General features: G+C 37.8%; 1 protein-coding gene across 3 annotated transcripts in view; it reads right to left on the reverse strand.

The window, feature by feature from the left end:
- Positions 1-2639: 2639 nt before the first annotated feature.
- Positions 2640-25219, reverse strand: part of nup205 (nucleoporin 205) — a 197001-nt gene continuing 174421 nt past the window's right edge. For 2 of the 3 annotated variants that reach the window (XM_039770061.1, XM_039770058.1), the window contains exons 37-43: positions 23347-23478; positions 22906-23032; positions 11038-11204; positions 10160-10289; positions 8394-8522; positions 5896-5972; positions 2640-2888 (exon numbers count right to left, since the gene is read on the reverse strand). In XM_039770061.1, coding sequence (XP_039625995.1) covers positions 2742-2888; positions 5896-5972; positions 8394-8522; positions 10160-10289; positions 11038-11204; positions 22906-23032; positions 23347-23478 — 909 coding nt within the window. In that variant the 3' untranslated portion in view covers positions 2640-2741. The remainder of the gene's footprint in view (positions 2889-5895; positions 5973-8393; positions 8523-10159; positions 10290-11037; positions 11205-22905; positions 23033-23346; positions 23479-25219) is intronic. The other variant, XM_039770060.1, reaches the window with a different exon arrangement.

Consider the following 25219-nt stretch of genomic DNA (forward strand, 5'->3'; position numbering starts at 1 on the left):
AAAAGTCTGTTTCTGATTGTTTGGTCAGAGACATTCACATCAGTGGCCTGCTAGAGGTCATTTTGTAGGGCTCTGGCAGCGCTCATCCTGTTCCTTCTTGCCCAAAGGAGCAGATACCAGTCCTGCTGATGGGTTATGGACCTTCTACGGCACTGTCCAGGTCTCCTAGAGTAACTGTCTGTCTCCTGAAATCTCCTCCATGCCCTTGAGACTGTGCTGGGAGACACGGCAAACCTTCTGGCAATGGCACGTATTGATGTGCCATCCTGGAGAAGATGGACTACGTGTGCAATCTCTGTAGGGTCCAGGTATCACCTCATGCTACCAGAAGTAACACTGACCATAGCCGAATGCAAAACGAGTGACAAAACATTTAGAAAAGATGAGGAGGAAAAAAATGTCAGCGGCCTCCACCTGTTAAACTGTTCCTGTTTTGAGGGTCGTCTCATTGTTGCCCCTCTAGTGTACCTGTTGTTAATTTCTTTAACACCACAGCAGCTGAAACTGCTACTTAACTGACCAGATCAATAGCCCAGAAGTTTCACTGACTTGATGCTATACTCTGATTTAAGTGTTTTTGAGCAGTATACACATACTGTACATACATACACACACATACACACATTCACATAATCATGGGATATATCCGGTCCTCCAGAACGTTAAATGAATGACATGTAAACGCAGTACAGACATTTTCTTTATGCTCATTGGGATTTTGGCAGAAATTGAAACAAACGAAAAGCTACATTTTTTTGATGCCATCCAAACACGCATCAGACTGAACGCAAATGGTGAAAGCCCTTGTAGATGGTCTGGTTTGCTGCAATGAGCAGAAAAGTGTTTGATGTTCAATCTGCACTCACCTGATGCTACAGATGACAGAGAAACACTCAGCTCAGTCATCCGTGTAGACAGGGCCATAAGGACATGTCTCTCAGAGTTGTGGGACTCTAGAACAAACTACCGAGACATGTAGTTGAAGCACAAACCTTGTCAACTTTTAAGAATAATCTGAATGAGATATTGGGATAGCTTAGTTATTGACTAAACAAATAGGCTTGATGGAGTGAATGGTCTCCCCTCACTGGTCAAATGTCTTATGTATTCTGTTCTTATGGGCATATAGACAACAGACATGTGCCTTAAGAACTGACTGAGAATGTACTGTGCAAGTGGGAGATGAAGATTTACTGGGATCCCAAATCCCCAAACTATTGGATGAGAATCTTTGGTACTTGAGGAATAGACAGGTGCAGGGCCACACTGTGTCTAACTACCCAGTCATGAGGTAAAACGTGAAATGTTGACAGTTGAACCTGCTCAGGAATGGCATAACTAGCCTTTATGTGTAGCATGGAAACAGCCTCTGTAGGCATAAGAGCAAAATGGAGAGAAGTGTGATGCCAAAAATCCCTGCACCAAGATGAACAAAGGTTGTCCTTATCTTCAGACTTGTGTCAGTACTGCTCTTAGCTGTTTCCTCAAGAATATCGTCAGTCTTTGTTAGACTAATGTCACTCTCTTTCCCTGAAGGTTATGTAACCCACTGTTGTTCCATTGCTTTGCTTGTTCTTGTAGTCAACTGCACTTGGAGGTTCCGGTCACTGTAGGGTAGCACTAACTTGGTTCCTCCTCCTACTCAGCTTGAGTTACTCCTGCCATGCTTATAAAGAGATATATCAATACCAAATTAGTGCATCCTTTTAGTCAATACTCCAAAAGTACACAAACTACTTCACAGTGATAGAAACCACCAGAATTTTATATACTAATCTTACTAAAATTATATTACATTTCTACCAATAGAATGACATTTTTGGAGATTTTAAATGATCAGGATGATTTCAGAGAATGAATAGGGTGTTACACAGCAGTTTAATTTGTGCTGTGACAATAAATCAAGGAAGACAATAAAAATATAGAACATGCAAACATTAGTAGCTACCCTTGTGTGTCATAACATCTATGGAAAATGTTATGTTTAGGGGTACTAGTTGTTACAAATGGCTGGGTATGAGTGTGTGTGTGTATAAAGCAAGTACGCCTTCTAAACACAAAAACATAATGACTGAACAAAAGACTAAGTGCATATGTGTCCATCCGGTTGCTATGTCACTGTCATTTCAACAAATGGCACACCACATTTCAATTAATACAATGCATTGCATTTGTCATTCCAAAAGATGGTGCGTTGCAAACATTTGCAGTAAGGCATTACAAAATACATTCCATTAGATGGTGTGCTTTCAAAGATAACTATCTATGGAAATAGAGGTCAATGCTGATTACTTAGATTTCAACCCATCTTACATAGGTATCAGAAACAAATGTGTGTGTATAAAGCAATAAGGTTATTTATTAATGATATTCTTTATCGCTGTCTACTCAGATGGCTTGTCACAAATACCTTTTCATGAAATGACCCTAAAGTATAACAAGAAATCACTTTAAAGGAGAAAATACGTCTCAGTGTTACATGTATAAGTTGGCCAATTACTATTTCTACTTTTGTGTTTAATGTTAATCTACTCCATAGATACTCATTAAAAAAGACATTCATTTTATGCCTATATTTGTGAGAAATTGTGAAAAGAAAAAAAAAATCCATAAAAACATTTTTATAAGACAGGTTTTAAAAAGTGAGTTTTATTTTCATATTTGAAATTCATACAAACAAAAATTTAAATGAAGAAAGTATTTTACAATTATTTTCATAGTATCAGGAAAGTCACTCCTTTTCAGATGAGCCGGAGGAGACCTCTGATGCGCCTTACAAGAGCCCGAATGAAAGTGTATTGAGAACGGACTCTGCAGTAAAGCCCTTCCACATCTAGGAGTTTCTTCTGTAATGAGTCTCCGAAATTGTTTGCCACATCAGTGCGTAACTGGAAGACAACAAAATGCCAAAGTCAGTTTTTTAATTTAAAAGCACAGTTATGTACTTCTGCGAAGCAAAGGACAAGTGCCAGAATGTACTGATTTTGTACCGAGGATGACAAGCTCTCTGCAAAAATAAAAAATCTATTTCAATTCACTACACATTTAATCAATTAAAAATGTGAATAGCACAGAAATCAGGTATTTTTCAGGACAACGCTCATACACACCCAGTCTTTCTTAATCCATTGTCATTGGCACTGGTAATAAACCTAAAAGTATGAGTATGGAATATACTACAGGAGGACAACCATCCCAACACCCCTTCCCCAGACACACACACAGTACTCGAGCTGTAATAAAATCAATGGAAAATTACAAATGAGGTCTCCAGTACAGTGGCTTCAGAAGCTGATAAGATGCTGACAAGGAGAAAAACACACAAATGCAGAGTCAAAAGGACAGACCTCTGGACTGAAGGTTCTCTCTCTAAAGTGGCAAAGTGGAGAAAGCAAAGACCAACAGTAAATGTACACAGAAAAATATATGTTAACCCTGAGGGTGATTCAGAATTCTATGCCGTTAAGGCTAAACCTAAGTCAGGCTTGGGGTGATGTGGAATGACAAACTTTATAATATTACGCAAAAAACAGCTTTCAAAACAGTATTCTGCTGGTATCTTTGTGGATGAAACACAACCTAAGAATATTTCTATGCTTTTTGCCAATCCTAAAACAATTTCTCAGTGTTCATAAGTTGTGTGAGGCCTCCAATAAAAAACACAATGGCAAACAAAAAGCCGTAAAGAGAGTTTTAGAACAAAGAGAAACTAAAGCATTGTTCAAATCGAGCAATAGTGATGACAATGTGAACTGATCATCAGACATTGCCTCGGATAGTGAAACTGATGCAAATGGCACCGTACAACCAAGCTGCTGTGACTTTGGTCACTTGAAACTTCACCAAGGTGTGACAGTAGCTGTGTGACAAAAATGGCAAAAGGATTGTGATCAAGTGCAAGGACAAGCCAGACATTTCTTTCCCTAAGCACTGTTCACAATATGGCAACTATTCATGTTCATATCAGAGCAAATGTGGAAGCCACTAAACCTTACACTATGGTAGGCTGTAAAACTACTAGGAAAAAAGAAAAGTGTGCCAAGAAACAAGCATCTACTGCCCTGACTGCAACATCAGGCTGTGTGTTGCTGACTGGTACAAAACACATCAAACAAAAAGAATGTACTAAATCTACATCAGTACAGCAGTGGACACTACACAAACATTTTTTACTGTATTTATGCTGACATCTTAGTATTTACTTCTTCAGTTACACATACAGTAATAACTTTTTCCTGTTGAAAAAAATACAATGTTTTTGGCACATTTTTCCAGTGTAAACATAATGCTAAGGAGGTTAATAGTAAGAACGCTACAATTGCTAATCAATGTGTCTACCCAGTAAAAAGGCTGAGCAAGAAGTATTAATGAAGCAAACTACAATATTACAGAGCCAAACCGTTGATGTTGAGCATCAAGCAAAGTAGATTTACTTAAATTAACCTCCAATTGGCCCAGACTGCCTTTTTAAACTGTAACAATCTGGGGCCACACAAACAAATTAACACACATCACACAAAACAAATATACTCGTTTCTCTGATATGAGAGTGAAAAAAAACATCCTCAAAATAAACACAAACTAAAATAAGACCGTTAAACTGGATCCCCTACCCGCTACCACTGGCAGAATGGGAAAAAAGAAGGGTTTCATCCTGACTATGTGAACTATCTCAAGTCACAATTTATCATCTTTTTCTCCACTATATTAATAAATTATTAAGGCCTGATACACACCTTAGATGACCCCATCCCTTTAAGTGTAAACTTTTAAAGAAATCTCTGAAAGGCACAGAAGAGGTGGTGTGCTCAGAACCAAACCACCCTACAATTGTTAATACTGTGGTACAATGTGATCTGGATAACGGATGAAAGTTCTGTTCATCAATGACCATATCATATGTCTCCAATAAAAAGAGCCATCAACATATAACACCTGAAGAAGATGTTGGTGGATGGCATTGAGCCATCCAGTTCTTCATGGGAGGTTCCAGTGGTCTTGCTTATCAGACTAAATAGTTATTATCACTTGTGTGTTGACTATCAGGGATTAAATGCTAAGATCAATCATAATGCTTATCCTATGCTTTTGGTGTATGAGATCTGAAATCCATGCAGAGGGCTACAATATCTAGCTCTTACAGAGTGGATATTTACAGGTGAAGATGAGAGATGACAGTAATCTAAAGTTTGCAGTCCTCACCTCTATGGGCTTATACCACTTTAAAGTCATATTTTTCGGATTAAAAATATCAGGATGATGTATTAATGTTTGATGCAACAAGTTCTCAGGGGCGAATATGGCAAGATGTCTTGTCTATAGGGGTAACTGTCTTTTCCGTAAACATTGAACATCATCTCAAGATCTAGACACTGTATGTATTCCTCCAACTCAAAACAGGCTTGACTCAACCTGAAAAGGAGAAATTCCAAACTGGTCTGACTCAAAATCGTTGTATTTGACTGCGTGGTGTCAGATAAAGGGGTAGAGATGGACCTAGACAAAAATCACAGCTGACTCGGACTACCCACAGCCCTAATAAATTTTATGTAGCTTCGTGGCACTTGTGAGGTAGTATCATAAATCGTGCCATATTTTGCAGAAATCACAGCAGGATTAAACCAACTAAAAATATTACGTTAACAAATAAATGGGTGGATATATTTAAAAGTACATTTGGCATTTATCAACTCTCCACAGAGAATAGTAATACATTATATTTTACTATTGATATTAATAAATTGTCTAATATATTGATATGCAGTTAACATTGCTTGCAACATCTTCCTTATTCTTGCTATTTTGTTTTACTTTAAAGTTGAATATGATTTAATAGAGGCATACAACTAATTAATATACAATTCACTTTATTCAATCTATTTAATTTCAGCATACCTGATCTAGATCTTGCCTACTGACTCGAGACACCCCAAAGCTTCTTGTAACATTGCCTGAAAATGCTGCAAATGAATCTGCGAAAAAGAAAACATGATATCCACAATATAGCTTATACTTTTTGAAAATTATCACAGGCAACTAATAAAATCTTTCTCACAGTCTAAAGATATTCCGCCCTTGGTAATCTGTTGCATGGAATAACCTTTATTTCACAAAATAACAATAGACAGATTGGCTTCTTGAGAATTTTTTTTTTTATGCCAACTTTTGAACCAAAAATTTAACTTTTGAAATAAAAGGACCTGTACCAATTGGCTAGACAGAGGGACCGAGCTGGAAAAGATTGCAGCTGGTTAGGGTGATAAAGGATAAAGATGGAAACATACTCACAAGTGAGGAGAGTGTGTTGAGCAAATGGAAAGAGTACTTTGTGAGGCTGATGAATGAAGAGAATGAGAGACAAAGAAGGTTGGATGATGTGGTGAAAGCGATTCAGGAAGTGCAACGGATTAACAAGGAGGAAGGAAGGACAGCTTTGAAGCTGTTGGTCCAGATGACATACCTGTGGAAGCATGGAAGTGTTGAGGAAAAATGGCAATGGAGTTTTTAATAGAATTGTTTAGTGAAATCTTGGAAAGTGAGTGGATGCCTGAGGAGTGGAGAAAAAGTGTACTGGTACCGATTTTTAAGAATAAGGGGAATGTGCACAGCTGTAGTTAACTACAGGGGAATAAAATTGATGAGCCACAGCATGAAGTTATGAGAAAGAGTACTTGGAAGCTCAGTTAATAAGGGAGGTGATAACTAGTGAGCAGCAGTATGGTTTCATGCCAGGAAAGAGCACCACAAATGCGATGTTTGCTCTGTGGGCGCTGATGGAGAAGTATAGAGAAGGCCAGAAGGAGTTGCATTGTGTCTTTGTGGACCTGGAAAAGCATATGACAGGGTGCCTCGAGAGGAGTTGTGGTATTGTATGAGGAAGTCAGGAGTGACAGAGAAGTATGTATGAGTTGTGCAGGATATGTACGAGGAAAGTGCGACAGTGGTGAGGTCTGCAGTAGGAGTGATAGATACATTCAATGTGGAGGTGGGATTACATCAGGGATCGGCTCTGAGCCCTTTCTTATTTGCAATGGTGATGGACAGGTTGACAGATGAGATTAGACAGGGATGCCCATAGACTATGATGTTTGATGATGACATTGTGATCTGTAGCAAACGTAGGACGCAGGTTGAGGAGACCCTGGCTAGGTGGAGATACTGCATGCTCTAGAGAGGAGATGAATGACGGTCAGTAGGGACAAGACAGAACATGTGACTAAATGAGAGTGAGGTCAGTGGAATGGTGAGGATGCAGGGAGTAGAGTTGGCAAAGGTGGATGAGTTTAAATACAAAAAACAGGAGACAGAACTGGATGTAGCAGAGATAAAGATGCTATGATTTGCATTGGGTGTGACAAGGACGGACAGGATTAGGAACGAGTACATTAGAGGGTCAGCTCACGTTGGACGGTTTGGAGAGAAAATCAGAGAGGCGAGATTGTGTTGGTTCAGACATGTGCAGAGGAGAGATGCTGGGTATATTGGGAAAAGGATGGAAAGGATAGAGCTGCCAGGCAAGAGGAAAAGAGGAGGGCCTAAAAGAAAGTTTATGGATGTGGTGACAGAGGACATTCAGGTGATTGGTGTAACAGAACAAGACACAGAGGACAGGAAGATATGGAAAAAGATGATCCGCTGTGGCAATCCCTAATGGGAGCAGCCGAAAGAAGAAGACTTTGAAAATGAAGAGGCTTAATGTTTCATTTACAATAAGAAGCTAACTAAAGTACTTTCAAAATGATATTGTAACGGCTTTTCTTTAAAACCCAACTGAACTTATGTAGTTAACCAACTGAACTTTTTTAGTCAAACTGTACAGTTGCATGAAGCCAAAGCCTATCATGCAGCACTTGGTGCAAGGCAGGAACCAACAAAGGACAGGGGACCAAGCAGCACACAGTGCCTTATTCCAGATTAATTTTATAACTTCCAATTAAAATACAATATACACCTTTCACATGAAGATGGGAAATCTGAATACTCAAAAAAAAAAAAACACGCAAGCAACATGTCAATTATATATAAATAATGCCTATGATGAGATTCAAACCTAGGCACTCGACCTGTGAAGCAGCAACATTTTGACCCAAAATAAAAATGACACATTTAATAATTAATATTATAAAGTTGACAAAAAGATTATATGATGCTTTTAAGGCTTATCATTAACTGATTTATATATCCAAGAATTTGTATTAAATCATCCCAATCATTTAAACTGGAATGTAGAATTGAATATTAAAGCTAACAGAATAACTAGAAATAATCACTAAATGTTTATAAACAGTTTCATAAATTCAAATTAAAAGAAAATTAAATGTTCAAATTTGATACTTGTTTTGCTAGAATGAATGATCTTCTGTTTAAAGTTATTTATTATATTTACCACTTACCATCTTGATGCCGGGCTCTGAAAGACTGCCCAGCAGACAAGAGAGAGTCCTGAGATTCAAGAGGGCTAAAGTAAATCAAGTAATATTCCAAATGACGCCAGAGAATAAATAAGCATGTTTCAATTATATCTGTAGCATATAAAAAATCAAGGAATATTAGTAGCACGCATAAGAAAGGAAAAGACAGAGTACGTTATTGTTAAAAAATGTAATGGTTAAAAAAATTAGGCTAATAATTAAAATATTTGTTCTTGACTCTTCTATCTGCAGGTGCTAGTTATGACACTGAACATACTTGTTAATAATGGCACCGGGTGTTATTTATTAATTGCTTTTAGTTTTTTTGGAGCTATTCTTCACTGGCCATTTGAAGATACGTTGTGATAAGGTAACACAGAATAAGGGAACATAAAATGCAAGAGGTGAATTTACCTGAAAATACCTATGCTTCTTTATTGAATAAACTTGTTAAACATCTTGTCACACAGTCACTAATATTAATACTCATCTATTTTCTTAAAGTGCACTCTTTAAAATACGCAAAAATAATACAAACAAACACTGCAAGAATATTTAAGGTAATTTACTCTTAATTAAACAAATCTGAAGGAATTAACACTTTTCCAAAAAATCTAAACAAATACAACCTCATGGTTCATTTAAAAAAATGGGACAACTGCAAATCTATTATACAATATTTAATGTTAATACTTGTTAACTCGTTACCTTCTGTTTCACAAAATACATATTTTTAATAATGTGCTGAAAAGTAAGGAGTACTGTTTCTGCACTAAGCACATTAAATGGGGATCATAACAGAAAAAAAACATTTACCAATTGGTTTTTAATGTACTCATTTTATGCTATAGTGTTTTCAAATAAATAAATTACAATACTAATTATCATTTGGCCCTAACCTTTAACTCTAGCAAACAAAGGCATAGGGTATACAATTAAACCACTTAAAACTACACTTACAGATCACACCTTAATTTCAAACACACAAATAACTTTATAACTATATATTTGAAACCTACAGCCTACTTTCAGAGGGTAACTAGAGCTTACAGTAAAAATATATAATTATTCCACTGCAATTCAGCACCAGATGGAATCCAAATTATATGTTTTTTTTTTCTCCATATTCCTTTCATAAAAAATACTAGATCCTCTTGTGAAATCTGAAGCTCATTTGGTTTTTACTCAAAAGCACCTTATTCTTTACTGACTAGTTTTGGCCTAAGTCACCATAGCACCATATCTAAAACATTTCTTTCAATGTCTGGGATGGTTTTGTTTTATGCAATGCTAACTTTTTTGTGCAAAATCTAGTCATTTGCTCTGAATTAGTAATTAACTTTATATACTCTTTTCAATTTGCCTGGATGACTGTGTGTGTACAACACAAACTGGAAACACTGATCCATAAATATAAAAGCAAGAATAAAAGAAACTAGACCAAAAAGCTATTTTCAATCACAGATACTACATAATGTTTTACCAAATATTAATTAACATTACAGATGTTTGGTCCAATGTTTCTTTACATATGCATTATCCAATAATTTGGCAATATTTATCTATCACTATTACACAAAAAATATTACTATAAAAATTTATATTGAATTTTATGCCTGTCATTTTCTTTTATCTCAAAAAACCACATTATCAATATAGACTTATTCTTACAGTCGATTATAATGATGATAATAACCTGCAAATCAAAAAGTGGCATTTAAAGATAAGCACTTTTTTTTTAAGGATACAAGAACACAAGGAAAGTAGTATTGCTCGATTATTTATAAGCTTCACAAGGCGTCTCTTGGCCAAAGCATTCCTCTGGGATGAAGATATTTTGTCTACTCCACTTGTTACTGACATGACAGCTTGACAGAGCTTAATGCATAAAGAAGAAAAAATGTAAGCCATAATAATAAACCACTCATGAAATGTGATTATTATTGAATAATAATCATAAAGAAAAACTATTTTAAAAAAATTCTGATAATATGTATATATGTTTTAAGATGCTGCCTCCATTGTTATACTCTTTTAATTCTGTAAGCCACTTTATGCTTCAGGATATATGTTAAATTAATTATATTGCTGCATTTGAAAATTCTCTGCAGTCCTGCTCTGTATTGCTAAACGGTGTGCAAGTGCTAAGAGAAACTAAGACTTAAACATACACCTTACATCTTAAAAAAAAATCATATTTAAATACTTAAATGACATGCAAATAGTAAATAAAAATGGGAAAAATCATCTTATAAACCTAATACAGAATATATACAATTGAAATATTCCACGGTATTCTTTGTTCATTAACAGAAAAAGAAAAAAAGCCTAGCGTAAATATTTGACAAAAAATTTGATGCCCATCGTGATTTTTACTGTATGTACAGGAATGCAAGCAACTAAAATCTTGAAATTGAAGCTATCTTCTGACTAACTATCTCTATTCAAATATCCCATGCATGACAAGCTTTAAATAATTTGGCAACCTCATGCTCCTATAATCAGAAGAAACAATCATAGACGAAGACTGTTTAAAAATAAATAAATAAATAAAAATATTACCGTATATCTACAATTACATTCTATTTTCATATTATTTAATAATGAAGACTTTACAATTTCATACCTCTTTTACTTCTTCTGTAGGCAAGTGATCAACACCATGTAGTTTACTCACACTCTGTCGATGGCTTTCAAAATACTTAAAGAACTGAGATGCACTTTGTCTGAGAAGATGCACAATTATGCCCAAACTTGGAACTCTTGAGTAGGAAACAGGTGTGGCAACATCTGCTGGCATAAATGAGAATTACAGATGAGTAATAGTAAAATGAGGATGTCAATGAGCAGTTAACTTACTGCCATTTTGCCAAAAGCTTAAAACATAAATTCACATTTATATAATTTATATCTTGTGAACATTTTCTTTAGTGAAAGGAGTTTCTTCCTTTCTTAACAATCCATTCAAATGGTACAATGATCACTAGTTTGATATATACAATGCCATAAGGGCTGTAAAACTTGTACTACAATAGGGTTTTAGACCAGCTTTCTCCAAAAGAGTTTATGACCCAAAAGTAAGATGACAGCATGAAAGAAGATCGAGTAACATACAGTACCAGATATTTGAAAAGTTAACTTCTAGCACATTCTGTCTCACCATATCAGTGCCTTGAAAGACACAAACCTTTTTCTGTTCTTTCAATGTACTTGCACAACTTTCACCAGGAAATGGGACCTGGGAGATCAGTAACATGAATGTGCTTAAGGAAAATTATGTTGTTTTTGAAGTGTGCGCAAAATCTTACAATGTTTTAATGCACAAGATGCATGCCCAAGAAATAGCATGAAGTGATGTATGGACACCTTTTTGTGTGCAGTGGCTGAAAAGTGAAGAAGGGGCACACTCCAACTGTGAGTTAAGCGGTCTGCAAGCTAACAGTTATCAGGCAATCTGATAACAGGCAATGGACTTTTAAATCGCTCAGATATGTTTGTCCAGTAGATACCTACTTCAGCACTTTTTGTAACATTCAAGAATGCTAGTGGATATCAGTGCCACTAAATCAATATACTTTGAAACATAAAATACCAATAAACTTGTCCCAATAAACATATCCCCAACCCTACCAAAGGTGAACTGCACCATCGATATGATATTGTCATCAAATCTGAAGACAAGGAGGGTGCGGTGGTAGTGTGGCACAAGAACCTTTATACTGCAGAATCTACAAAACAAATCTTTAATACAGCTGCCTTCCAGTCACACAGAATCCAACAGAGTATTACCACCTGAAGGTAATTTCTCTTAATTTCTTGATTTAGTTCTCCAATTCTGTTCTCATCAGCATATAGGAATGGCTTCCAAATGTTGACCACTTCATTAAAAACGACATACCTTAGCTTTGTCTTCTCCCCAAATTACAAATTGCCAAACTTCCTACTGTGGACAAATAAAGTTATATCTAAATCCACAAACCAGACAATTCTGGACACCCTATTGTTTTGGTATGCAAATGTTCCATTACTCATATTTCAGCTTTCCTCGGCAGTCTTTAAGCTATAACAGGAGCCGCTGTGCCACTTGCAAAAATTCTCTTGTATCGGGTCCTTTTTTGCAAGTGTACAAATGTTATTTGTTACATTTCTTGTAGGAAGTGTTTAGTCATTTATAGTACATAGGTAAAACAAGGAGACTGCCAGAAGACTGTTTCAGGGAATACATTCGAATTCTGAATTTCTTTTTTATTTACCCAGAAATATGGTATAGGCTAATTTGTGATGGCTATTTAGATGGACTTTAGGATTTGTACTTTTGTCTCCTCAATTTGAACAGCACACAACATACCCTTGTGCTCTAATACCAGGTACTTACTATTGTCACTTTCAGTGTTATATTTGAAATCTCCCGTCTAATACTTTGTTGTTTACTTCTAGTCAACTTGATCACTGATGGTTTCTTAATCGGTGGAAGTCTATATATTGATTTTTCCTACCTACTGGGTAGGCCTGAATTTTATGAAAAATGCGAAAATTGATTCTACCATGCTCTTACCGATACGATCATGTAAACTGAAAATAGTTTCGCAATTCATTATTTTATTTCATTTAGTAATTTCAGCTACTACAATTATTTCATATCATTTTTGTTTTTAATCTTGGTTTTGTTAATTTGTTTTTTTCGGTTGACAAGAATGTTTTTTCATTGATAGTTTTATTCTTCATTTTCATTTATGGTAACAACCTTAATCTTTCTTTCTTTGACAATCCTGTTCTAGCCCGATTGTTTCAATATGTGTCGTATATCAAGGCTTTTAAATGTAGTTTCATCAAAAACACTTTGTTTTAGGCTTAGTTTCATCCATCCATTTATTTTCTAAACCCTGTTATTATAGAAAAATGTATATTTATGGATCAATGTGCTCTCAATCATTAGCTTCAGAATTATTAAAAAGCTTATATTTTAATTTTAAGCCCACATTTATGTGTTAGCATAAAGGCTGCTGGCTTTTTTGCTTGCAAACAGCCTGTCTTTCTTTCTTGCTGCTAAGTTTAAAACATTCAGTGAAGGACATTGTGTACTTTGAGAGAGCTAAACAGGCCATTGTTTTAAGAAATGCAGCTACTAAGATTTTAACTGTGAGAGAAAGCTAAATAGGCCATTAGTTTAGAAAATATACAGTATATATAACAAATCTAAATTTACTTGTTAGTGCTTGTTATGTATTAGAGCTTTCTAGTCAAATTAAAGCAAAATGTGTAATATTAGCTAGCTTTAGGTTATAAGTTTTAATAAAATTAAGAGCTTGTGTCTGTATTTTATTTTTTCTCTAAACAGCTAGAAAGCTGCATGTACATATCAGCTCAAGGCCACTTGCTTTCGCTTACAGTGGCTAAGCATCTGCCTCCCTGTCTGCCTGCTCGGACACTAACATGATAAGCCAAGGAAAGTGCGTTCTATAATAAACAGCAACACTGTCTTAAGAGAGGTAGCTGCCTAGACACTTTAGCTGTGAAAGATGCTTGTGCAACAAGAAACTATTTATTTGAGCAGCCCAGTATCTTATGTGTGGCTCCTCCCGATTCCAACTTGCTGGTGAGAATTGACTGATAAACTGGTCTCAGACAACTGCACAGGGTAAGGAGTAATGTTGGAAAGTTTCAGTCAGGTGGTGGGCATAAGGTAATGGTGGGAAGAACTAGAAGAAGAATAGTATTTTGCATAGATGATAAATGTAATATAAGCCTATGCACGTCCTAGTTTAAGCACTTGCACAATTGTCAAGTCTCTTTGTTACATGGCTGTGTAATAAAGATGTTTTTCTGCATTCCCATCTGGACTATGAGGCTGCCTTCTTTAAAGAAAGAGAGAACTTTTCTTCACAACATTATCCAGGACGGGGAGGTAGGGCAAAAGGATTCTATCCCAGAAAGCAATGGGCACAGCAAGCCAAAATCTCTAGACAGGGCTCCAGCCATCGGACTGTGAAAACATTTACAACAGAGCCAGTTTTGCATTGTTAATCTACCTAACCTTCATGTCTGTGGACTCTGGGAGAAACCACAGCACTTGGTGGAAACCCATGTGAATATGGGGAAAACATGCAAACTCCACATATACAGTCTCAAAACTCAATTTGGGATTGTGGAAGGACTGGCATGTATCCAAGTAGCACTGGATACAAGGCAGGAAACAGCTTTGAACATCAAAAGCCTTTATCGAAGTAGACCAAAAAAAAAAGATTACACATGTAATACCATGTAATCACGCACATAGGATACTGGCCAATGAGACTTTTTAACGAGAAAGATGGGATGAATTTATGAGACTTTAACTCAGAAGTAAGGTTACAAATACATTTAAGAAGTTTGCAGACTACAAAGTACAGCAGGGAAAAAGGGCTGGGTGGAGAGTAGTAGTGACATGGAGGAGGGAAGTGGCTCGACTTAGAATGGTGAATCAGGCTGATCCATTGACATCAGGTTGTCAGTAGAACACACTGATGTGACAAAAATGGCTTTCTAATGAGGAGTCACAAGTAGTTAAAAACAGTCACTTAATCTTCATTATTTCTTATTAAAGTATTTGTGAAGCATTTAAATATTAAAGTTCAAATGTGAACTCCATATCTTGCCATTTTATCCCTTTAATTATAATGAAAAAACAGGAACATTTGTGGCTCAAACTCAATGATATATGCCATTTATTACACTCAATCGAAAAACCAACTATGAATTACTAAAACTACACACTTACCTGGGTTATACAATATCACTTGTAATGATGACTGTTTTGCTATACCCCCATAGCACCTGCTACACTTCAACCCACTTCCTGATCACACACACGCTACGCGCCTACCAGGACTGCTTCCATAGCATTCAAATTGGATAGGCTTTGCCTTTCTTACAGCTGATGTAAATTGAATGAACAAATCTGGAGACAATATGTCATTTCTGGCCCTGCCCTCCTACCATGTAGCTGGCCATAACAAAATACAAGGTAAAATCTTTGATTAATAAATTAAAGGAAAGGGTAATTACAGTATTTAGGCAATTGTCTATCCTGTACTGACTTTTCAAAGCAAGTGTTACTATTAACCATGTCATACAGGTGGTTTCTATATTGAATTTACAATATACATACAAAAAAACATACATATGTACAGATAGATGCCAACTCGACTTTATTTATATAGATTATAATTTAAATTGAATTCTAAATTACATGTTTATATTTTAGAAACCCCTCTTTAACTTCTATAGCTCTGTCATAATGCAAAGTCAGAAACCTTCTTTGGATGGGATATTTAGCCAGGAGAGACAGAAAACTGCTTTTTAATCTTCTTTTCTCATGAGAGTGGCATGAATAGCAATTATTCCTTGTGCTTTATTTTAAACTGAGCTTTATCTGTAGACATATACACTAGATAATAGTGCCCTGAATATCCCATCTTGGTGCTTCTGTTCTTTGCTTGGGTCTGTGATCTCTGACTATTTATAAAAAATCTCTCTTATCTCTTGAACCTACACCTTGCTTAATTTGATCTATTAGGTAGAGGATGGGGAGCACACGGTGCTAATCAATCTAACCTGCACATGTTTGGGATGTGGTTAGCGCTGCTGTCTCACCCACCCAGATTCTCTGGGATCTAATCTCCACTTGCACATGAACTCTACTGTGTAGAGTTTACACATTCTCTTTGTGGAATTTCTACAGTGTCCTCCCCAATTCAAAAGACATGCTTAACACTAGATTTACCAAAACCTACGAAAAAACTCATAAATCTGTCCCACCTTAAATCCCTTCGCACCTCTCCGTCAGTGTCTTTTGTCTTGTAAATGTGTCCATAAGCAGCAAGCAGCCTGCTATCACATCCCCCCACCACGCAAAAACTTTTCTCAGTTCAAGTCTGTTTACCTGCGTGTTAGTTGCTTAGAGTTGTATACAGTAAATACTATATCGTTATTTGGAATACATGCATTTCATATGTGTTCCGTGTCTACAACAATCTACGTAAACACAACGTTAAAACAGAAACGTTTTTCATGCTTTAGTAATAATTGACAAAATGTAGACATGAAGCATATAATGTGTTAAGCCTAAAGTCCAAATATGAAATAAACACTTTCACAAAAGGTACAAGTATGGTATAACAAAACAAGTGCACTTTTATTCAAGAATATAACTGCAGAAAAAGAACTTGTGTTAGGGTGCTACATTAACATGCCTTTAACACAGCCGCTTTAGTGGCGTAACATTAAGAACTGCTGGCTGATAATCAAAAGGTCACTGGTTCGGTCCCGGATGATTCTATTTTGAGAAGTGAGCTGCTCTTATTCTTACTATTTTAGAATAAAAACATACATTTGATTTGAGTCTGTAACAGCCGGTGTAAATTTATGGTACTTGTAAAGGTTAGCGTTGTTTTTTTGTCCTTTAATGAAAACAGAGCGGCCGATAAAGCTCTTCAGAGAAGAAGTACACCAGCAATATACGGCCAACCAGCTCCACTGCCAGGGGGCCAAGAGGGAGAAAAGGGAACAGAGGATGAACAAGAGGAGCCACAAGCATCTGCTGTTTGGAGGTTCTTTGAAGAACGGGCAACTGGTCCTAGAGACACTCAGAAAAGAGGGAATCCCTCAGCAGATGTAATACTGGAAGTGAGATTGTATCTTGAGGAGCCTCTTTTCCAAAAAAGTGCAGACCTGCTGAGCTGGTGGGAGACCAAGGCTTCAGTTTACCCACGTCTTACGCATGTGATGACATGGAGACTCTGCATTGTAGCAACTTCAGTCCCCTCAGAGAGAATCTTCTCCAAAACAGGGCAGATAATAACAGAGAGAAGAAACAGGATCAACCACTTAAAGCTGAGGCACTTGGTTTTTCTTAATGCCAACTTGCTTTAAAGACTAGCTAAAACTGTTTCCTGGATGCTACTTTTTTTGTTTTACACATTTATATTGTTTTGTGATTCTCTAAGCTTATGTTGTTTCACTGTAAATTAAGAATATTGGATCTTTTTCTCAAATTGAGATAGTTTTGTTTTTGTACCTTAAAATTTATTATTCTGTACCATGTTATAAGCCATATAAATAATAAACATTTGATATAATGTATGTTTTGTACGTTAGTAATTCATTTCACTTATAATTTTACATTATTTTTGGTAATAAATTAATTTAAGCACCAAAAAAAATCTGAAGAGCCACTTGGGAGCCGAAAGAGCCCGCTCATTTAAGTGAGCCGAGCCATAAGAGAATTCCCATCAATACAGCTAAATGATCTTTTCTGTTTATAGAACATCATTATGGCTATTCACATGCACTCATCTCTTGCGTCTTCTGCTTATTTAACTTGTTGGATGACATGTACAAATAAATTAAATAAATTAATGCAGAAGGGAAATAATGTAAAGGCAAATGTATGAGGAACATGTAATGTCTATAACTAGTGACAGAATTGCAAGAGCCATGGGGTACCTCATTAATGATTGGTAAAGTAATTAAAGCAACGTCAATGAGACAGTGGGTAAAAATTACAGATTAGTCCTTATGACAGAACAATTAGTTGGTATCAGGAGGGGAAGAAAATTGAACACAACATTTCTGTCACATATTTTTGGAGAATATTGTAGGGCACTACCTGACTAATGCAGAGATAAATCTTGTGCAGCTTCTGCCCACTTCCCGACAACTTTCCTCTCTTAGAAGATTTGCATATTCAGGGAAGGAAATCTATCCATCCATTTCTAAACCTGCTTATTCAGAGCAAGGTCAAGGAAAGGCTTGAGCCTAACTGCAAATTGCACATAGTAATATTCCCATTGTTATCTTTATTTACAAATAGGCAATGTTATATTTAATTTCAAAAAGGCAAGTTTGTTTGATGGCTTGAAGCACAAGAAAAACTAGAAAGTTCACTCAGTAGCATACTCTCCCCTCCCCCTAGATATTTATCTCATCTGCAACCTCGTTTCAATGCCAATGCAGGGACTACAATTCTCAGACATGAGAAGTGTGCTGTGGTAGACGATTCGATCAACATTCACAAAGTTTAAGTAGGAGCACTTGCAAAAATGGGTATAGTATCTAAGACTGCAGTTGCTTCAATTTTTGTTCTTTTTTTTCCTCAACCAATTTGGGATAACAATTTCATTGCCTTGATGGATTACAGCTTTTATCTTACAGTACATCTTTTTGTCTCATAGTGGATTGTGTTTAGCCATGTTGCATTTACAAAGAGCACTTTTCCCTAGTTTATTTTAATCTGGACAATTTTCTGAGAAATGTATGGGTCTATGGCTTATGCAATGTTTCCAAAATGTTCTTTTCTTTCTACCACTTTCCCTATTGAAAAACCTCACAAAAAATATATTTGAAAGGAAACTGAGCTGTTTTGCTTATCACTGTCTATTGTGATGTTACATTTGATATAATCTACAAAGCAAGATTTGTGCTGTTGGAAGGCTACAGTGTGATGCACCTTGTCAAGCATGTATCTCAACTTACTGTATACATCACACATGAAAGTAAAGCTGAAATTAACTTATTACGCTGTATTTTTTCATTAATGCATGAATTTGTGTTTTTTTAAAAAGCCAACACTGTTGTTCACCTACATATCGACATTAAGTTTGCAATACCATTCAACTACCAGCATTAAGTGCATTTTGAAGAAAAATACAGAGGAAGAAAAAAAAAAACAACCAAAAAAAAAAAAAAGTTATGGAGCTAAGCCATGATGGCACAGACTGAACCGTAACTTTCTATAGCTGAATGGAGATGCTGTTTTTCAGAATGTGACAAGAGAACAATGAAGGATGGAACTTTAATAAATGTAATTGTTTTTTGTTGGTAGACATTTACTTAAACCCACTGTACTAGTTTTAGGCTTTGAAGCCAATGCAGAGTCAAAATTTTAGGAATTTTTGGCACTGAATGAATCGGCTTTAAATCACTTTTATAACATTACCTAATACTGCTATTAGAGATGTCCTCCAAATGCAGTATTACAGACATATCCTGTAATACGGAATTCTGCTACAATCTCTTACACACCATACAATATGCCCAAAACCCATTAACTGTGTAATGTTGCTTCCAGCAATACAATCAAAGCAAAACAATTTCTTTATTTAGTTAAAAAATCTGCCAATAAGGTAAGAACATTTACTTGACAAGATTTCTTAAAATAAATAATCTGAAACACAAATTTCTTGATAAGTCAATAGGTAAATACTATAAGGAAAACAAGATTTAGTGGCCTGATATAAGAAAAATATTCACTTTCTTAGATTTTATTTTTTGTAGCAACATTTATTGACAGTGCAAGAAATTAAAACCTATTCAAAATGTGATGAAAGAATCACTGAATGTGTGCTTAGAACTCCAATATCAGTTTATAAAGTGTATTCTCCATCGACTCTGTAGACATTGACTTTTTAACAGCCTGCAGTACAATTTTCTAAAGCATTTCTGGTAAGAGGAATGAAAACAAACCTGTGTCATAAAATATACTATACAGTGAAACAATGCGTTAACCTGCGTTAGAGACAAATGTTTAAGATGAAGTGCTAATGTATAAGTGGTGTAAGTTAAATAGTCAATATCACATATACAGCTGAGTCTCACACAACGACGGCACATTTGGTCGTAAAGTGAATTGATGTACCGTATATCTTCCAATAGTAGCCCCGGCGTTTATTCAAAAAATTATTCGGACGGCCCGGCGTTTAAAAGAGACCGGCGGTTGTTGGAGACCGGCTATTATTCGCCTCGCAGACGGAATGGTGATGGGTAAACGGGGTTCATTTGGCAGTAAAATACGGTATGGTACTGTATTTACGGTCAAAAAATGTAGGCAACAACACCGGATGAACATTTCAGGATTTAATGAAATTATCAGTACAGCAGTACGGTCTTATTAAAGCAGTATACGGTACTACCGTAAGCATGAAAAAACAGGTACGGTAGACGTCAACTTTCTTGCCAATGATGCCACCAGCACTGGCCTGCACCAGTCCGAATTTCACACGAAAGCGCTCATCAGCCCGACAAGTCCCCTGCGGAACATAAGGAAATGCAATAAGCTCCAAACTCACGCATATACGTACTGTATACATTACGGCATGAGACTGGATAAGATACAATAAAGTACAGTACTTACCATCTACTCGTCGTCTGAATAGGTAATGATTGCTTCGTTATTTGCGAGTTCTTCTTCATCTTCCTCTTCTTATGATGGCAATGCAGGTACTCCCATTGCTTGTTGTCGTGCAGTAATCAGTTTTGCACTCCCAGCATGGCATGGCTGGCCCTCCTTAAAGCAGTGGATAAGATGGTCCTTAGATCCATCGCATGCATTGATGATTCCACAATCCTTGAAGGATTTTCTTATCATTTCTGGGGTGATTTCTTGCCAAGCTGATATTATCCACGTTACTAACAAATGTAGTGCCGGCGCTTTCAAATTTCCGCCAGCTGTAAACCCCTTATCTTCTTCCCCTGCCATCCAATTATCATACAACTCTCGAAGCTTGTCTTTGAGGGGCTTGTTCCAAACAACATCAGCAGGCTGGACGTACTTGGTGCAACCACCAGGGATAACTGCCGTTGACATTTTATATTTCTTCAGCTCTTGTTTAGTTTCCTCACTGATGTGACAGCAGTAAGCGTCCCAAACAAGAAGTCTCTTTCGGAAACAGAAAACACCGCAAACTTTCTGCAACCACATTATAGTTAATTCCTGATTCATCCATCCGTTTGTTGAGGTCGCTACCACAGCTTCTTGGACATCCTGTAGTCTTGCCACTTCTCGCTTTGCGCCCCGAAATACAATAAACAGCTTCAATTTTGTGCCATCTGCTTTCGCTGCCAATGTGACAGTGAAATGAGATTTCTCGTTACCAGAAGTTTTTAATGTAACACTCCTATTGCCAGTTGGTTCGACTGTTGTAGAACCAGGCATGTCGACCAAGCAGATGTCTCGTCCATTCCAATGATTTCGCCGTCCTTAACTCCATCTACAGTTCGCTGATTGGCAACTCACATCACAAAAGAGACAAGCTTGTCAATAACTTGTTCTGGATCCTTCTGCGCCAGCGATGTCTTCCGACGGAGCGATAAATGATGGCGTTTCATAAATTTGTCAAGCCAGCCAGCACTGGCTATGAACGTTTCTTTTCCTTTTGAAGCATCATCAATCTCCATATCAAAAATCCTCTTCGCTTTCGTGCGGACCATTTTCCTGGAGACACGCGCACCTTTCAGTCTTTGTTCAATAATCCATGTTAACACCAGTTCATCTAATTCTTCGCTCACTTTCTTAGCTCCTCCACCAGGCAATCGTTTACTTCCGGCACCTTTTTCTGCCGCCGTTTTCTCAATATCAGTCATCTGCTTGCGCCATTCTCGGATACGTTTTGGATCCACCCCAAAATGTCGTGCAGCTTCTTTGCCTGAATGTTCTTTTGCGTATGTTACCGCACGGAGTTTGAATGCTAAATCAAATGACCGTTTCCTTCCCATCGCTCACACTACAAACACGGGCCACAAGAACACAGTGACACGAACAGACACCCGCACAACCCTTCCAAAGGCAAAAGTGTCAGTGGAGGTAAAGGTTAACAGGTCACCAAGGAAGAGGGCGCAGAGTTTTTCACGTGATCATGTACTGACGGTCCGGCCACAATACAGCCCCTTCTTCCCTGGTCAAAGGAGAGGATTAACGTGTCGAAGATGGCATTTTCATGTTCTTCCCGCCACCTCTGCCCTCCCTGTGGGGTTATGATTGACGTGGAGATAAAAGGGCAAAATGTACACAAAGAAATTTCTTTTTGACTTTCTCCCTTCCTCGATAGCATCCGACGACAAAACATTTTTGACACGAAAAGGTACTTACCGTATGATTCACTGCAGGAGGGCGGTAGCCCAGGTGGTACGAAAAGAGGATTAGCGTATGAAAAAGGCGGTGGGCCATTGGAGATCGGCATTTACTACAGACCGGCGCTTAAAGGTGACCGGCTACTATTAGAGACCGGCGTCTATTTATCGCGACTTCTCTTCAAACCCGGCGTTTATTGGAAACGGGCGTCAATAAGAAGCCGGCCACTACTAGAAGATATACGGTATACTAAGGGGGAGGGGAGGGGGTGGAGGTGTGTGTGTGCGTGTGCCTCTGCGTCTGATGTCATTTTTGCTGTGCTGAATTTCAATACAAGGTGCCGCCCTGTCTGGATGGCTGTATTCCATTCTCAGTGCATGGCGAAAACCTAGCTGCATGCCAGCAGTACACAGGGACATGCCTTTGTGTCAATTTATTTATTGTACATCTCAATGAAAACTCCAATGTTAAAACAAAATGCCTTTAGTCAAAATGTTAACAGAGTTATGACTATATTTAAATATTTTAATACATTGGTTTCACGGTTTCACCAACCTAGCAGTCCTTACAATATTTTTAGCTTATGTTCATGGATGAAAGATATATTACCTCCTCTAGGCCCATCTCTGTTTGCTGGCTCCACCATCAAAGGGCTAAAGAGACAAATGCTGAACTGAGACTCAGAAGAACTCTGAAGCAGAAGCGACTGGGAATATTCAAGTACATTTGCACAAATCTATAAAAATGGAGAAAAAAAAGACAAAAGTATATGTTTAAAATGTTTAATTCCTGCTTACAGGTGAATACTTTTACTTTTAATACTAACTGGACTTTTATTTTGGGATCAATATTATTTAACTTTGACCTGTGGCCATGAAATCCTAAATCTAATTTGCCAGTTAAAAAATAAGAAACACCATAAACCATATCATTCACAAAAAAGAATGCAGTGAGCCAACTAGAAAGGCAACTAAGATTTTGTTAATAAATAAAGGCAACTAAGATTTTGTTAATAAATAACACTGCGAATGAGACTATAAAACTGCTTACTTGCTGAACTGCAACTTCCATCTCCTCCCTCTGATCTACAGCATCTGCATTTAAAGTGTTTTCCTCTGCTAGCTTCATCTGTTGCAGTGGATCAGACCCAGTAAACCGACTAAGTAAAGACAGACACTGACGCTGAAAGAAGGGGGGTAAAACAATTTAATACATTATCTAATATTTTTCTATTAATTATTAATTTAAAAAGTATTTTTTTATTTGAAAATGCATTTCAAGGTATTGTATATACATTCCTACAGTTGGAACACTGCCAGCTTAAGTGATGTACTTATGGTCTCACACAGTGAAATTCAGAGGTGGGAAATGTACCAGAAACCTTATTGTTTCAAGTCCTGTGTCTTATCCAATGTGGTACAATCCCTGCTGAAAATGAGTTGAGTTTAATAATTATCACAAACAGATTTATATAAATTCAACATCCCAAAAAGTTACTTTATCATTATCTTAATGGGAGAGAAAATAGGATTGAAGAATTTTTCGCACTCATCAACAAGGTGTTCCAGAAAATGTCTGCTTGTATATCTGCTTGTGTGCTGGCTGGGATTGGCTCCAGCAGACTCCTCGGATATAGCGGGTTGGACAATGACTGACTGACTGACAATACTTTTATGTTGGGTGGTGTGTAGTCTTTCAGCTCAGATAGCAGATATTTTAAGCTGTGGTCCCCGGCCGGGGCTGGAGCCTGGCCGGGACGCCCAGGAGGATGTGAGGAGGGCTTGTGCCTCCTCCAGACCGCGAGGGGGCGTCCGTCCTGGTTCTGTTGGGGACCACGGGTCGAGGGCATGGAAGCCCTACCATGTAGGGGCCCGTGGTCACCGCCAGGCGGCGCCCCAATGCCGGTTTATCCCGTGTGGTCCTCGGCCGGGGCTGGAGCCCGGCCGGGACGCCTGAGAGGACCAGAGGAGGGCGTGTGCCTCCTCCAGACCGAGTGGGGGCGTCCGTCCTAGTTATGCAGGGGGCCTCGGGAAGGGGGCTTTGAAGCCCAGCCCTGTAGGGACCCGTGGCCACCGCCAGGCGGCGCCCCAGTGCCTGTTTATCCCGGGAGCCCGGCACTTCCGCCACACCAGGAAGTGCCGGGGGGAAGACGACCAGGGAGACACGGACGGCTTCCGGGTGCGCAGCCGGCACTTCCGCCACACAGGGGTGTGGCCACCGTTAAGTGCCGGGAAGCAGCTGGAGCCCATCCGGGTTCCCATAAAAGGGGCCGCCTCCCTCCAGTCATTAGTGGAAGTCTGGAGGCAGTGTTGACGGAGCTGGAGAGAGGACAGGAGGAGGCTAGGAATCAAGGCACAGACTGTGGGCCCTGGACTTTGGGGGATTCAGTGCCAGGGGCTGTGTGAGTGCACGTGACTTTTATATTTATGTAAATAGTGTAAATAAACAGTGTGTTGGGTGCAAAAATGTTGTCCGTCTGTCTGTCTGTGCCGGGGCCAGCGTTCACAAAGCATAGAGAAGCTGTGGGTTTTATAGGATGGCATATGCTGTAAAATGGAAACATAAAACTAACAAAAATCAAATCAAGTCTCCCTTTTGCACGAAAGCTAAAGGAAGTGGAGGCGTATCATTATCAAAAATGCACACAAGTTTGCGGTTTACAATCTAGTTAAGTGAAGCTATTGTCAGAAACGCTCCAGATGTAGTGTGTCCTTGATAAGGTTCTTCAAGGGAATACTTTTATTGGTAACGACAATCTTTCTTTTAATATTCAGAAATTTGTCAGCATTTACTTAAATCCACTATAACAACCTTACAGTTTGCATTTTATAAGGGCAAGTATTTAACTATCTCACATCTATATTTCATATTTATTTAATGTTTAATGTCTTTAATCTTAGCATACAGACATTATGTGATTGAT

Source organism: Polypterus senegalus, chromosome 11 (genome assembly GCF_016835505.1).
Source record: "Polypterus senegalus isolate Bchr_013 chromosome 11, ASM1683550v1, whole genome shotgun sequence".
In the NCBI taxonomy this organism is placed as follows: Eukaryota; Metazoa; Chordata; class Cladistia; order Polypteriformes; family Polypteridae; genus Polypterus; species Polypterus senegalus.